Source organism: Spea bombifrons, chromosome 2 (assembly GCF_027358695.1).
Source record: "Spea bombifrons isolate aSpeBom1 chromosome 2, aSpeBom1.2.pri, whole genome shotgun sequence".
Lineage (NCBI taxonomy): Eukaryota > Metazoa > Chordata > Amphibia > Anura > Pelobatidae > Spea > Spea bombifrons.
In genome coordinates, this window is record NC_071088.1 from 74,684,662 (window position 1) to 74,700,623 (window position 15,962).

Consider the following 15,962-nt stretch of genomic DNA (forward strand, 5'->3'; position numbering starts at 1 on the left):
TCATGGTGGATTGTAGAGGGGCGAGAATGGTGTGTGGGAGACCAGCTTAGACAGAGTTACAATAATCAAGATGGGAGATAATGAGGGCATGGACAAGAGCCTTAGTGGTATCTTGTGTTGGGAAGGGACAGATGCGGACAATGTTTTCAAGATGGAGACTGCCGTTTTTGAGACAGACTGAATGTGGGGGTGAACGAGAGATCAGAGTCAAGATTGTCACCAAGGCAGCGAGCGTGAGGGAACGAGGAGATGACTGCACCATTTATACGAAGAGAAACTGATGAGGGAATGTTGGCATCGGAGGCAGGGGATCTGAATATGTATGTAATATTTGTAAATACAACAATGTGGGGCAACTATTTTACTTTCCTGTTTATGAGGATTTGTATGACTATTCTTCCCGCTTTTTCTCCTAATTTGAATGTACATTAATTAGACTTCTTCCCGAACAGGCTATATGTAGTTTTAGCAAATGTATGATTTAGTTATTCTAGTAGCTGGCATGAATACAGTTCTCTTGTAAGTATTTGTAACGTTTCCATGCACACTGAGGTATCATACTTCAAATTTCTGTCGTATTAGGTGCAGCTCACTCTGCTGACTGCCATTGTCAAACTGTTCCTGAAGAAGCCATCAGAAACACAAGAGCTGGTACAGCAAGTCCTGAGCCTGGCTACACAGGTATGGTCACTAATGCAAGGTGGGGGGCCTTCTGTTGTGTCTTCTGTACGGTCAGATGGTACATATAGATATATTCCACAGAAATAAAGTTGAAATATCAATGTGCTATTTTGATGACAAGGCTTCAGATGCCTTAGGAGAGCTCTCTTGCTACAGTGGAACTTAATGTGTGTCATATATCTCTTTCTGAAATGCTAGAATGATTACTGTGAGATAGATCCTCAGAATTTTCCCTTGGGAGTTGAACGTGCCGGCGCTGGTCGCTTAGCCGGAGATGTCCCCAGCCGGCATGTATTGTTGAACACGCAGAAAATGTTATTATGCAGTGCCACTTTGTACAGCGCATTATACCCAGCTGTGTTGTGCCTGTGGCCCCCTGCTGCACATAATAAGTGGTTTGGGTTAACTGGCTATTTATCAGCTCTTGGCCTTTATTTAGCTCTGGGGAGGATATTCAGTGTTTTCCTAACTGAGCAGCGTGGTGCAATACAGAATGTACCGGACCAATTCTCCTGTGCAGTAATCTCTCAACATATATGTCTGTTTCGGACGTTTGGGTAATTCTGCACCTGGGCTGCTCACCTAAAATACATAGATGTTCAAAGTAGATACCTTGAACCTTTAGTAAGAATCACAAGTCCTTTAATTTCTAAGGGGAAACAGTTCCTGAGCAACAATATTCCTGAGCAATTTATAATATTGGAAAGTATGTACAGGGCTCTACAAACCCTAGGGGGCAGGTTGCCATGGCAACAGTAACAAGTACTCCCTGCTACCTAGGGTTTTGCAAGGGAGCTGAACTTAGCACTAAGGTACGTGTTGTATCCTGCATCTGGTGGGGGCCCCCAAGACCAGCACTGTCCCCTACCCCATGTCTGGCATACCGTTGGGCCGACGCGCTGCTGAGTCTGTGTGAGGGGGATATGATGCCATTTTCTGGGTGCACAAGCAGCGAGGGAGCAGGCATATGTTAGTCTGGCTCCTACATTTTTTGGCTGCCTTCTAGAGCAAGACCAGATCCGTCTCTTTTTCTTGCCCGGTTATTTTCCAATCATTCTAGCTTACATAATAAACTGGTGTTTCAAACGTTCACGTATCACAAAACAGGACATTCCTTAAGTAAATCTTATGCATAAAACATGACACTATTAGAAGACAGAAGAGAGGATTTACCTTTATTCCCTGTTTCCTGTATATCAGTTTTTGAGCTGGTTTGTATCTGTATATTTGTCATTGAACACTTCCACTCACTTGACTGACACACACACACACACACACACACACACACACACACACACACATAATTATAAACTTTACAGCAACAAACATTAACATTGTAGTGAATCAGTCCACTATCCATTTCCATAATTTTTTCTTTTACCCAGGTCTGGAACTTATAGTTTAGGCAGATGTTTATGTTCTGTGTACTAGTGCTCATTAATCATAGGTTGTTTGAATAAATATTGGTGTCGTCTGTCTCATAGGACTCTGATAACCCTGACCTGCGAGACCGTGGCTACATTTATTGGCGTTTGCTGTCTACTGATCCGGTAACGGCTAAAGAGGTGGTTTTGTCCGAAAAACCCCTTATATCTGAGGAGACAGACCTAATTGAACCCACTTTACTGGATGAGCTGATCTGCCATATTGGCTCTCTGGCATCTGTTTACCACAAGCCTCCTAATGCTTTTGTTGAAGGGAGCCATGGAGTTCATCGCAAGCACCTGCCTATCCAGCACGGGAGGTTAGTCTCAGGTTTTTTTAACTCTAGACCTGTTTTCCTTTTTTTCTTAATGAAAGTCATTGGGTAAAGCACAGCATGTCAAAACAAAAATGTCCAAACATTACATGATGGTGTTCCCATCAATTAAAATCGACTTTAATCAGTAGCATGCGCGTTAATGCTTTTCATAGCTCATAAATATTTGTAATAGAAGTCTAGCACGTAAAACATCTTTGTTGTGCTTTTTTTCCTTATTCTTTTTCTGATGAGAAAATGATCAACCCCACCATGCCGTTCACCTCCCTCTTCCTGATTGGCTGCTGAAATAAAATGTAGTTTAAAACAAATTTAAAATAATAAAATAAAAATATGTAATGTTGTACAGCATGCATGTGGCCCTCTTGAACATACAGAAATATGTATGTGGGCTATGACTGGGAGATGTTACTGAACATAACCTGGGTCATTGTTCAGCGGTGACACTTACAGTATAGAAGAAAATTCAAGCAAGATTGCAAAAATTTGATTTTTTTTTCTATTTTAATATAGTTTATCTATTATCACCAATTATTCATTTTTTATGTATTTCTATTTTAAAAGAAGGTCCTACTTCTCCTGAACAAAATGATGTATAATTTGTGGGAAAGGGGAATGCATTAACAAACATATAGTAAAACAACGACAAAGGAATATTTTGGTCCTTTGGTTATGAAACCGCCCGGGACTGATGGGGTTCAGAAAATAAAACAACCCTGCCATTTTTCAAATTTTTATTTATTTATTTTTTAACACTGGTTGCTAAAGCGCTGTGCTTGTGTACAACATTTGTTTCGGTAAAGTGGAGTAACAGGGTATTTATTAAATCCTCTTTGTCGGGCGATGGGGAATTTCATAAAATTGCTTTGTGATGGGCCGAGCATACAAAGTAGAAAAGCTGCCTGATGCCCAAGGTAAGCTCTTTACAGAAGCAAACGTCAGCACACAGAGCACTCGAGTCTAATCTGCAGATTCTTCTAGGCTGGTATCATAATTTAACACGGCTATCAAAATATTAAAGCCTATCTGCTGTACAGCAAGCTGTCTGATGGAATCGGGCTCCGCATGATTGATTCCTTCTTACACGCAACATGATTTCTTGGAAAACATCTTTCATTCTTTCTTTATTTTGGAAAGTTTTGTTATCTAGTAAGAATATCTAATCATGTTTTAAGAATGAATTTATAGTACAGGGCAGATTTAATATTGCAATATAAGGTCAGAATATGAGTGAGTGAAGCACATGCTACGAAGGCAACCCAGTAGGGTTTCTGCAGAAAGGCTTATCTTCTCATAGCTGGGTTTAGAGATGGGCAGATTTAATTGTTCGTTCTCTTGCTAGAGGTGGGCAACCTATTGCCAAATATGTTTTGTTAATAGTTTATTTTGGGGGTCTAGAAGCTCTGCATACAAAACGACTTGCCCTATGAGTCAGCAGACTGTATAGATCACTTAATAAGATATTGAAGCTTTGAAATTAGTATTTTTGGTGAAAATTGGACTAAATATTACTTTTGATATATTCACAGTTACAATCCAGAATGTTAATGTTTCACAAAATGAGGCCATAGGGAAGATGGAGCATTTCCCCCACACCATTAAAAGAACAGTAGTCTACTCTAATTTTTTTTTTCCTTTTCTTTAGTGGATGTTCTAAGCTATTTTGCATCGACTCCAGTGCATTTAATTGCAGGCATTTTTATTGTTTTGGCGTTAAGAAATGAGAATTCTTTATCATTAACAACTCCTCAGATGGGCTCTACTGAAAGCAGGAAGCATACTGATGATTTTGGTAACAGACGTGTTAGGCTTTCAGCAGAGATAGACAGAGAAGAAGGAAGATGACATGGAAGCCTAATTTTCTATATCATTACGAAAGGAATACATGCGCTAATATGCATGCCATAAAATGTATTGGAGTCCATGCCTAAAAATAGGTCTGGAGTGGTCCTTTAACCCTGTGTCCTCCTCTACCCCACCATGGCTTCGCATCTCTAGCTCTACACCTGCCGGACGTTTGCATAGAATAAGTCATAGTGATTACAAGATCCAGGATTGCAAATCCGGAGGGAAGCACACGGGAAATTGTTCACAACTTTGTAATACATTATAAATTGAACCTGCTGGGTTCAGCTGCTGCTGCTTTCTGCGAAGCGCCTGACGTTTAAATGTAAAATTCTGTTTTGATGCTCTTATTTATTTCGCTTGCGTTGCTGGAGGGGAGCAGTGGCACGCTGAAGAGGGTAACACTGTTTCATGCCTGAAGACTAGCGTGTGTATAGACTGCTGTAAGGTTTTATGTAAAGTGAATATGATACTATGTATCACACAGTACACTTTTGTTTTTGGGGCTTTTTAAACTTTGCCACAGAGTGAAATAATATTAAATAAATAGATTAATCCGGTTTTGCTTACTCTACTTTTATTAGCATTGATATAGGAGACAGCCCAGTGGGACCCGCTCCATCTGCTGCTCTGGAGCAGCCGCAGGTCATCCCCTCACAGGGAGACCTTCTTGGTGACCTCCTTAATTTGGACCTGGGACCTCCAGGGAATGTGCCACAAGTGTCCACTATGCAGATGGGAGCAGTGGATCTTCTGGGAGGAGGACTGGATAGCCTGGTAAAGGAATTATTTACTTTTTTCATTTATTCAGCATGCAAAATTCAGCATTAGGTACCTTTTTTATATTGACCAAGTTGGCATAGTTCTTCATTGCAATGTTGGTTGGTGTATCAAAATTAGTTGGAGTATGTCTGTTTTATATTAACCGTGTTATCTACAAGATTATGTGTCTGGGCTTAAAACATTTGACATCTTCCTGAGATTCTAACAAACCTAGCTCCATGCATCATATTTCTGACGTTATTTTCATTGGGAATATTATGCATCTTAGGGAACTTTATGCTAATAAGCAGAGCATAATAACTGGGTTTTTAGCCTTAAAGCTGACAGCTTGATATTGTCTAGCTGTGTAGGAAGTCACAATGCTTTAGTTAAAGTAAGCCATGTCCCTTGCAACAAGTATGCAGATAAGTGCTCCATTCCTTAGGGACAGCTAGAACTTCCTCGGCTACACAGGGGGTTAAGTCATAAATATCACATGCCATGATGCCAGCAGCTGTTCCTTTTTTGTGTATGTGTCTGGAACATTGTGTCCTCACCCAAACACTAGAAGCAGTACCCATGCTGATGTAATAAGGACATCAGCAAGTTATCTTCTGCTTGTAATTGTCAGGGCTGAAAGAGTGGCTGTTTTAGGCGCTGATTGCTGCTTTCAATAGCTCAGCTGTCTCTCTGCTGACAGTGACCTCTCTGCTTCTTTCCCTTCTGTGTCCCGCCTACCGCTGCAGATGGGAGAAGATACGCAATGGGTAACTGGTTATCACTCAATAGCGTTCTGATAGACCTACATTATGCTTCTCTTCTTTTTTTCATTGGCATTCATTAAAGACCCCTAATTCTTCTCATCAGGCAGCCCTCGTGCATGGTCATTAACATCAAGATATCACAAGCACCCAGCTTAGCATCTTGAACAGCCGTTCCTTCCCTCCTCTTCAATTTGTTAAAAGGGGTACCATGCGCAACATGTCTTCCTATGTCTCTCCCCAATCTACACATGCAATTATTTTGCTATAATGATTGCTTATTGAGTATTTTTTCTTCCTGTACCCTGTCTCACCCCTGACCTGACCTTTTAAACTGTTCGTTTAGCAATGGTTAATTTTTGGCGAGGCATTTTTTTTTCTTGCTTTAGCAATCAATATGTAAATAGGATATAGTCCAACCTTTCCTTAAAGTGGCCACATAATTTTTAACAAAGGTTTTTTCCTTTGTTAAACATTTTAACAAAGAAAATTTTTAATTTATTTTCCTTTGACTGTGTAATGTCCCTGACCTACAATTTACATAAGAATGCTTGTTAAAGTATGTTGTAAGTACGTTAACATGCATCCTTCCAAAACAAAAAAGCAACATAAAAGCACGTACTTTGTGCAGAATGTTTGGCTGATTGAAGCAGTCAGTCAATGGCAGGAAAGTGTTCCCATCCAAAACAGTGGCAGGATTTTCCACCATGCGCACCGGGGTCTGAACAGACCCCGTCCCCAGCTTTCCCCAAGCTAGCTCTGGTGTGAGTATATCACGTACAGGGTGATGTGCTCCGCCGAACACATCTCCTGCAAGACATTTATCCAAGGCATGAGAATGTAAAGCGATCACATAGTTCCATGTGCATTTATTCAACCTAAAAAAACGCAGCTACAGATGTAGGGCTGTAGTTCCCATCCTTTCCTGTGGTCTGATACTTGTGAGTCAGGAAAGCACTTCCATTGGGAGCTAGCCCTGGAGCTAACTGGTGATATGCATCACATGCAAGGCAATGTGTCAGGCCGACCACTTCTCCTGCAGTGAAAACAGCTGGACAATGGGGAAAGGGCAAATGGGGGTATTCTGCCGAATCCCCTCATGCATTTGCTGGAGGACCCAAGAAACTTTAAACTGACCTCTCAGCATTAATGATGGCTGGAGTGTCCTTTAACCACAGTCACAGCAGACAAAAGGGCTTGGTCACTGGTGGCTGTGAATGCAAAGGAGCCTTCAAGGCATTACTTCTCCCTGGTTAGTAGGACTGCATAATGCATTGAATACATCACAAGCCCTAGGAACATTGATAGTATACTCAGAACTATATGACCACAACTTTGTACCGGTTCAGTTAATTTATTTTTAAGCTTTTCCAGGCTGATGATTTTACTGCTAGAAACTAGCCTTTAGTGTTGTTTTATATTGATCTGTATTGACATATCTCTTCCCAGCTCTAAGAGACACTGGCTTATAAACTGTAAATTGATTTGACCATCCTTGCTTACTGGTATTTTTTTTTAATGTACAATTTTATTATTACATTTCAATCTTTGCTTTTTCCACCATGATGGCTTTTCCATTGCCCTTATGGAACCATGTAGTGAGCCACAAAAAGAGTTTGAGCCTAGAGGGTAAAGAACTCAACAGAAAAACCTTGCATGTTATTAAAGTCAGGTGGTAAGTCATTTAAGATGGTCCTTACTGTATTTTCTTTTAGCTGGGAAGTGACCTTGGAGGAGGCATTGGTGGAAGCCCTGCGGTAAGCATGCAATTTTGTTATTGTGTTATTGGGGACATAGTTGTCATAGGGCTATAAGCATTTTCTTCCTGTACAGCTTTCAGCAGTTGACAAAATCCAGTGCCCTTAATTACATCTTCATTTGCTATGTGGTTGTTTTTTTTTGCACCACTGCAAGTTAAAGCCCAATTTTCTTTGAGAATGTGTGTGGTGTTTTGTTTGTTATTGTTACGTTACAGACATAGTGTCCACCATTATGAACGTTTCCTCTTATCAGAATAGTCAGATGAATCATTTGTAAATTAAGGCAGAGGTATTTTGTTCACAATAGTGCATCAAGGCAAGGACTAATGTGGTCTTATTACCATAGCAATAAATACATCAAGTTGACATGAGCATTCCATTGGTTGCTAAGTAAATGAATGGAGCTATATAAAGGTGACATTATTTGTTATAGCTTTACTGAAGTTCTTGTGAGTGCCAAAAGTGGTCTGCTTGTGATTGAGCAGGAGATGAGAAATATGCATTTCTGCCAAAGATGTCCATTGTCGAAAAATATTCCCTCTATTTACATTTTTTGACAGGTTGGGACAACCTTCATTCCTTCCTCGGTTCCTACAACGTTTGCTCCCTCCCCTACCCCAGCCGTGGTTAGCAGTGGCCTGAATGACTTGTTTGAGCTTTCCACTGGTATTGGCATGGCCCCCGGGGGATATGTTACACCAAAAGCTGTGAGTTGGTCTCATCAAATAATGAGTGAAACTGTATTCCATCTGATCCTAGAGAGCTGTTTTGCTTATTGTTCTGGGATTGATCAGTAGCAAATTATAATTATTTTTTTAAATGCATTACATAATTTTATTGCAACCCTGAGTGAGAGTTTGAAGAATTTTCACCTTGACTGCCTTTTTAGCTCTAGAAAAACTGACGGGCAAATATATTCCAATCTTACTTAAAGTCTAACCCCTCCTAATCAACATGGTATCCATGCTACTGTAAAAAAAATGTCCCAATCGCAGGTTCTGTATCATTTAGATTACCTGGCATTTGCCTGGGATGGACACATTGATTCAGGCAAGCTAGACTTTGGACACGGCTTACCAAGCTGGATCCCAGCCACACCATGTGAGCATCTCACCAAACTTCCCACAAGACCAGCCAGACTTGCTCACTACATACATAAGCTGCCTGTAAGACATGGTCCTTGAAAGCCGATTCGCAAGTGTAACTGGTCTGTAAAACTAACATCTACCCTTGACATATCCACTCTAAGCCAATATAAATTGCTTGCTTGCTTTTCCTTTAAATGTGTAACTTTTAACAAAACTATTTTGCTTATGTTTATGTTGTACAAGGTATATTCGTTTAAAATGTTTGCCAGTGATGACAACATAGCTTCTTCTCCGCAGGTGTGGTTGCCTGCCGTAAAGGCCAAAGGGCTTGAGATCTCTGGTACGTTCTCCCACAGACAGGGACATATCTACATGGACATGAACTTCACAAACAAGGCGCTACAGCACATGACTGACTTTGCCATCCAGTTTAACAAGAACAGGTACAATTTCCCCAACGTCTACAATCAGTTACTGAACAAAGAACATTGATTCATGTGAAGATTAACGCATTCTATGTTTCTGTATTTTCTGCGCTACTTGTATTGCCTAAAACAACTAGGCAACGTGTTCTCCTTATTTTGTATCCGACAACGTATTTGTTTTCTGTCTTCTACTTCAGCTTTGGAGTCATTCCCAGTACCCCTCTGGCTATCCACACGCCCCTCATGCCAAACCAAAGCATTGATATTTCCCTCCCTCTTAACACCCTTGGGCCAGTCATGAAAATGGAGCCACTTAACAACCTTCAGGTAACCATGAACTCATTGTAAGGTTTGTTGGTTCATGCATACATTATGTTGAGATAGTGAGAGAAAATTTCAGAGACCCATAATCATGGTGCCTGAATTACCATAAAACAGAGATCTCTCCTCAAGTAATGCCAGAGGTTCTTCTGAATTTCATTTTACGGTGTGTACGTCAAGAGCCAGATAACAGCAGACGTCGCAAGCATACACAACAATAAGAAAATGATGTGCTTGTCCAAGGCTAGGGAAATTGCCCGCTATAACATATTCCCTTCGCAGAATGTTCAGCTGCGTGTGTTGGTTGATGTATTCCCATAGAGCCATCTGCTTCCCCATTCATTCTTAGTGATGCATCTACAAAAATCAATTAGAGTGTTCCACCCATGCCAGACATGTCATTAGTGACTTTGCCATCTCCTACATGGCTGTTATGCTTCTTGTTCCCATGTGGCAGTGTTCCAGGTTAATGGTAGAAATGCAGGTGGTTTTGTGTCCCAAGTATTAAAACCCAATCTGCGTACCTCATAATGTCTCCAAAGCCTCTGGAGATTGTAGCATCCTCTGTGGCTTATTTTCCTCTCTGGAACACCACAAATTTGTAGCATTTGGGAGTATGCGAACATGCCTGGTTTCACATTTAGGGAAATAAATGTAATTTGTTTCCCTCTGATTTGTCATGTAGCCTGCCAAAACAATTAATTAAAGCTGAACTGCTTATGTTTAATGCAAAAAAGAAGGGAAGAGATACGAAAAATTATTTGGTACTACAAATTTCATTAATTACATCAACACATCCAAAATATTCATACCCCTGAACACATTTATATTTTACATAAATGTGGCTTTATTATTATTTTTTATTACAGAAGCCGTAACCTTTTTCCCCCCTATAAAACATAGCTTTTGTTTGAAGCATTTCAATGGTCTCTACACGAGGAGGATGCTAAAATAAGACAAGGGAGAAAGTACATGTCATAGTCCCCTATCCCAACCTACCATGCCCAGCATTGTGGTTTTTCATAATTGCCCTTTAATGTGTGATGCTTCTTGCTGAGACTGTCCTTACACCGGTCAGCATGTTTCTCAACCGTATAATGTGATATGATCCCATTGGATCTTAACCAGTGTGAGGGCGAGACATACAGTCACCAGTACAATAGTGAGGATCCAGCTTGCAGGAATCTCTTTCAACAAGGTCACCAGCAGGTCCAGGTCACGTGTTTCTCCGCACATATAAGTTAAGAGTTTTGTGCACTGCCGTTAACAGAGCTTGATCTGCTGTCATGATTGATTACAAAAGCCAAATGTATATATTCAAATGGTCCACTGAGATGCAAACCTAGTCTGGAGGCACCAGATGACAGTATTATGGAAATAACAATTTGCTTGAGTGTCGGCTGAGGGAACTGAAGGGTGGAAATGAAGTGGATTGATGTATTGTATTAATTTCGGTCAGTAATAACTAAAAGGGCATTGGTTATTTTTAGAAGAACACAGGCGTACGAGTGTCATTTCTATTCATGTGCATGAGAGGATGATTTAGGAGCAGCTGAATCTGACCCTGCACAAGATGAGGGTTATGTGTGGTTTGAAGTCCTTGGGATCTGCTGGGGGTGCTCTGTAATTTAAGCTTGGTGCACACGTTTTCTGCTCACTACTCTTGTATGTATCATAGGTTGCTGTGAAAAACAACATTGATGTCTTCTACTTCAGCTGCCTCATACCTCTGCATGTACTGTTTGTGGAAGATGGAAAGATGGGTAAGAGCCATGGGGTATCATGCTGATTAAGTCCATGCCGTGTAAGTGGGGTGGACATGTTTCTTGATTTCCTGGGCACTGGTACAACATACAAAAGTCCTATGTTTATCAAGGTAATATTGCATTGGCTGTTACAAAGGGAGAAATCAGCATTAATGTTGCATTGGTTTCCATTGCATTTTTCTCCATGTTTACAACTTTGTAGCAGAATTCATTTAGTTCTGCTTTCATAAATACCACAGATAAATAGCAAAAAGACATAATTTCATTCGCAGCGTCCATTCCTTACACCGATTTGCTACGGCTACACCTTTCAATCTTCCAACCAGAGCTAGTTGAATTATCCTGCTATATATACTGGATGTTGCACAGTTGTAGAAACTGACTTCATCTGAATCTAATTGCAACACACTGCATGGCTTTCTTCTTAGTGAAGAGCCCCCTAGGCGTTTTGGTTCATAAAACGTTGTAAGAGCAGCACGGTACTGCCAGTCTACCATCGCCTGAAGAAGGCCCTTTTCCGTAATGTTAATTCAAGTGTGTGTGCTTAATTGACACATTGACCACGTTGACCCCTTTTATTCATACTTGCTAGGCCTCCTCATGGCTGCTTGACTGCCAGCATTCAGTGTAGCACTTTGCATTTCAAATACAAGAACTTTGTGGCAGCTGCCCCTTTTTGCTTTATCATTAATCCACTCTTTTTCCTGCCAAAGCCCCTTTCTAGTTGACATACTAACAGAGGCAGTATTTTTTATTTGCGCCAGTGTCATACTTTTACTACATTTATTTTTCTCCCGCAGAACGCCAAGTCTTCCTGGCCACCTGGAAGGACATTCCCAATGAGAACGAACTTCAGTTCCAGATTAAAGAGTGTCATCTAAATGCAGGTTAGTTTAATGCAGTCTGTCTATCTATCTTACCTATATACACACATGCCATAATGTATGATTTATCCTACGATAAACAAGCTTTTAAAAGGAGGAGACAATTTGCAATAATTAGAAATCTGTTCTGAGATGTGTTAACCCAGGACTGCAGACGCCTGTAGGATACAAAGATGACGCTTTCATGAAATTATGCATATAATTTACTAACCAATTCAAAATACATGCATAATATCTGGTAATGAATGAAACAGTTTATGCCTTATATATCCCTTCCTTCACTGAGAGACCCTCAAAGCAATGCACTGCTTCACAGTGTGAGACGGGCTGCAGGGCGAGACACCAGACATCACTAACCGATCCGTGTGAGAGTCTGCTTTAATGGCTGGAAGGGTCCCCCTTTTATTTCTTTTAGTAATACATTAAAATCAATATCTGTCTACGTGATCATGCTCATTAACGATCGTTTGCAAATTTGCGGCTGGTTTCATGCAGTACTTCTCCAGTTTTCAAGCTCCCAGCATCCCAGGGTTTAAGGACATGTTTAGCTGTGTTCAGCCCGTTAGAACATTCTGCGTGACTTCACTTTGATTTAAAGTTCCTGTTATGCTTTTATACAGAGAATAACTGAAAAAAAAACCCCAGCAAATTAAACCTTTTCTCAATAATTAACCCTTACACTTAGATGCCTTCATCACACTATGAACCCATTTATGTCACAATTCTCTTCTGGGCACTACAGATGGTGTTCTTAATAGAACAAATTTCAGGAACAGATTAGGTTCTACATGGAGAATGATTCTATGGTGGTAGATGACATGTGATTCATATTTCCCCTTTCTTGAGTTACTGGAGTGTGTTTTTCCTCAGAATTCTTTGTCTGCACATCAAGGTCACACCCAGTTGTAGCCCTTTATTTTAAATCCTTCTGCAAAAAAAATAAATGATCTGATGTTCCATTCACTACCTAGCGAATGGCCTCCTTGAGATTTCAGAATGTACTGAGCGGGCTGCTTGGTTCTGTCGCGTTCTCTGTTTCATTTGTTCTGATTAAAGGATTTATGGTTCAAGGGCCATACCAAGTGCCTCTGGCTCGTTGCTTCATCTAACCTTATGGATGAATTCACATGGGGACAATATTTTACAGAAGAAGGGAAGGATGCCTGCAGGGCTCGGCTTTCCATTATTTGCCACGATCTTGGTTTCAGAAGCTCCTGGCTGTTTGATATCAAAATGCGTCAAGTTTTTAGACCCCCTAGGCTTGAGCTCACTTAAAATCTTTCATTCATCTCTGTGAAGAAGTATTATACACACAGACTTGTAGAACAGTCGGTAGTACATAGGCAAATGTATGGAATCATTTTCACCTTCATTGTAAAGCTAACAGATATGTGATCCCAGACAAGACTTCTGCAACCCACAGGCCACATCTAATTTTGAAGCAGATTAGAAAAGAGCCTGAAATAGTTACATTATTACCTCCGCCATTTACTATAGCACAACATGTACCCCATTGTAATTTAAGATTTTTAGCTTTAAGTGAAAGCTAGAATCATAGTTGGGTAACTCATTGTTTCAAGAAAATACTTGGGATGTGCATAAAAGCCATCCTATGGAATAAATAAGTAAATAGTTCTAGAAGGCAGACTAGATGTCTTTTCGTTCTTGCTGTTCCATTATAGGTTTTACTGTGTTTCTATGTAACATCAATTTATTATTTAAAAGCACAGTTTAGGCTATCCAACAGATCTGGGATTGGCCTTTGCTCTCTTACCTCTTTGTAGCTTATAAAACATGACCAATTTGGTTTATAAACAATATTACTTGCTTAAATATGGAACCAAAATCTGTTTTTTGTTTTTTTTTGGATTGATCTCATGCAGCTGTTTAGTTGTGCACAACAAATACTTGGGTTTCATTTAAAAATAAAGATAGAAGGATCCTTTTTAAATACATTTGGAAACAGAATGAACTTCGTTATAAAAAGATCAAAACAGACAATTTAACCATTTGCTTCAAAGAATGAGACAAAAGTATGTCTCATAAATTTGTGACTCACTACTTCTTGTATTCAATAGAATTTCTGTTTTTGCAAACAATTATGGATTTATTTTTTTATTAGTAAGGAGCTCTAGTTTATATTCCATATTCTGTATGCGCGCCAAGAGGTTTTTTAGAGGGTCACTCTCGATTATTGATGTTGCTTATCGTTTGCTTGTATTCCGTAAACTTGGACAGCCAGAAGCTTCTTAAATGTATAACCTCTTATAGTGATGGTATGGGCTGAGTATATTATCTTTCCATAATATATCTACATCATAGGAAGATTTTGAGCCAACATGCAGTCATCTAAGGAATCCCCACTGAGCCCGATTCCCCAAACAAAGTTTTAGCTTATATCGAACTACTACTACCGCCATCATTAATTTATTATTGAACTCATGGGTGTTGTAGTTCTGAAGCAGATTGATACCGACAGAGCACTTGCTGTGGATTATTTTAGTATTGTGAAAATATGGTGATTTATAGCAGGCAGTACTTTCAGGTTTTGATTGCTCTGGGATTATAGACTTCAGGGTAATGGAAAGAAAACTGATAAAATAAGTTTTCTGTCAAGGTGAAAATGGTAAATATATGACGCTGTGTATATACTTAAACTGGTGAATACTGTCTTTTTTATTCCACACCCTGCAAACACAATACATGGTAATTTATATGTAAAAGCAATGATTTCACATTTCTTTACATTTTTACTTTCCTGCCTTTGGCTGTGATTTTACTCTAAGACTCTATCCATCCCCAGCAAATATTTATTGGGTACTTTCTATTCTTTGCATCCTTTTCTTTCTGTTGTTACTCCACCCCACCCATTTCTTTTAATCCTCTTTTTGCTTTTTAAATATTCCCCCTTTCCTCCTTGTGTCCACACGGCATACGTACAATCAAAACCCTATCTCTACCTGCGTCGCCTCTCCCCTGCAATGAGATGAAGTGGGAGAGCATGGCAGAGCGCACCGCAGTTGATTCCAGTTCAGCAGCTCAGCTCTGAAAGATCTAAAAATAACAGCAAGTCACGTGGCGGTTTGCTGGAATCGCATCTGAGAAGACTTAACCCGTATATATATCCTAGGGAAAACAGCTCTGTATTGGAAGTGATAGGGTTTATAAGCAAAGAACAAAGAGCTACATACCGAGCACTGTAACTAGTGTACCGCAGCACTGCAGTGCACACAGACGTATGACGCAGGCTAGCAGTGTCACTTTGGAAATGACGCCGTGCTTTAAGACTTAAGATACGCTCGAGTCTGGATGCAGAACACCATAGGAACACCTAAGCGGAACAAACTGCTGTGCTTTTGCGTTTTAGACATATATATGGGTGTATTCGCCAAAGGGAGAGGTGGCAACAATGACATAGTGAATTCAAACTACACATCTCCCAGCAACTCTACCTACAGTGAATAAACCCCACAGTAAATGTACAAAAAGATTAACGTAAACGTACAATGTCATAAAATTCCACATAATGTAAAATGCATTGATATATATATATATTTCTATAAAATTCTGCTATGCCTGCGTCTTTAGGTAGCATCATAATTAAAGGGAGACCATTAGTGAATTATTATACCTCTTTTTTTGCTGAGTTTTATTGCTACTCTTTGGCTGCCAGGACATCATGTCAGTAGACTGCTTCTCATCACTCTCCGTATCATTAAAATTATGCAATTTAAATTTTTACTTCCACTCGAAGTGCTTGACTGAACGTGTATTATAAACCTTATTATGCCCTGCCCTCAGAACCTTGACTTTGGTCTCATTGAACCTTCCTGTTTAATCTTCTCCTCTTTTTAGACTCGGTTTCCAGCAAACTCCAGAATAACAATGTTTACACCATCGCCAAGAGAAA

At 39.9% G+C, this 15,962-nt stretch overlaps 1 protein-coding gene across 2 annotated transcripts in view; it reads left to right on the forward strand.

Annotated features, from left to right (window-relative positions):
- The window catches only part of AP2B1 (adaptor related protein complex 2 subunit beta 1), a 39,998-nt gene that overhangs the window by 19,010 nt on the left and 5,026 nt on the right, over positions 1–15,962 (forward strand). For both annotated transcript variants that reach the window (XM_053454820.1, XM_053454819.1), the window contains exons 12-21: positions 583–681; positions 2,166–2,425; positions 4,870–5,062; positions 7,524–7,565; positions 8,129–8,275; positions 8,954–9,099; positions 9,279–9,408; positions 11,081–11,165; positions 11,969–12,055; positions 15,908–15,962. The exon at positions 15,908–15,962 is cut by the window's right edge and continues 100 nt beyond it. In XM_053454820.1, coding sequence (XP_053310795.1) covers positions 583–681; positions 2,166–2,425; positions 4,870–5,062; positions 7,524–7,565; positions 8,129–8,275; positions 8,954–9,099; positions 9,279–9,408; positions 11,081–11,165; positions 11,969–12,055; positions 15,908–15,962 — 1,244 coding nt within the window. The remainder of the gene's footprint in view (positions 1–582; positions 682–2,165; positions 2,426–4,869; positions 5,063–7,523; positions 7,566–8,128; positions 8,276–8,953; positions 9,100–9,278; positions 9,409–11,080; positions 11,166–11,968; positions 12,056–15,907) is intronic.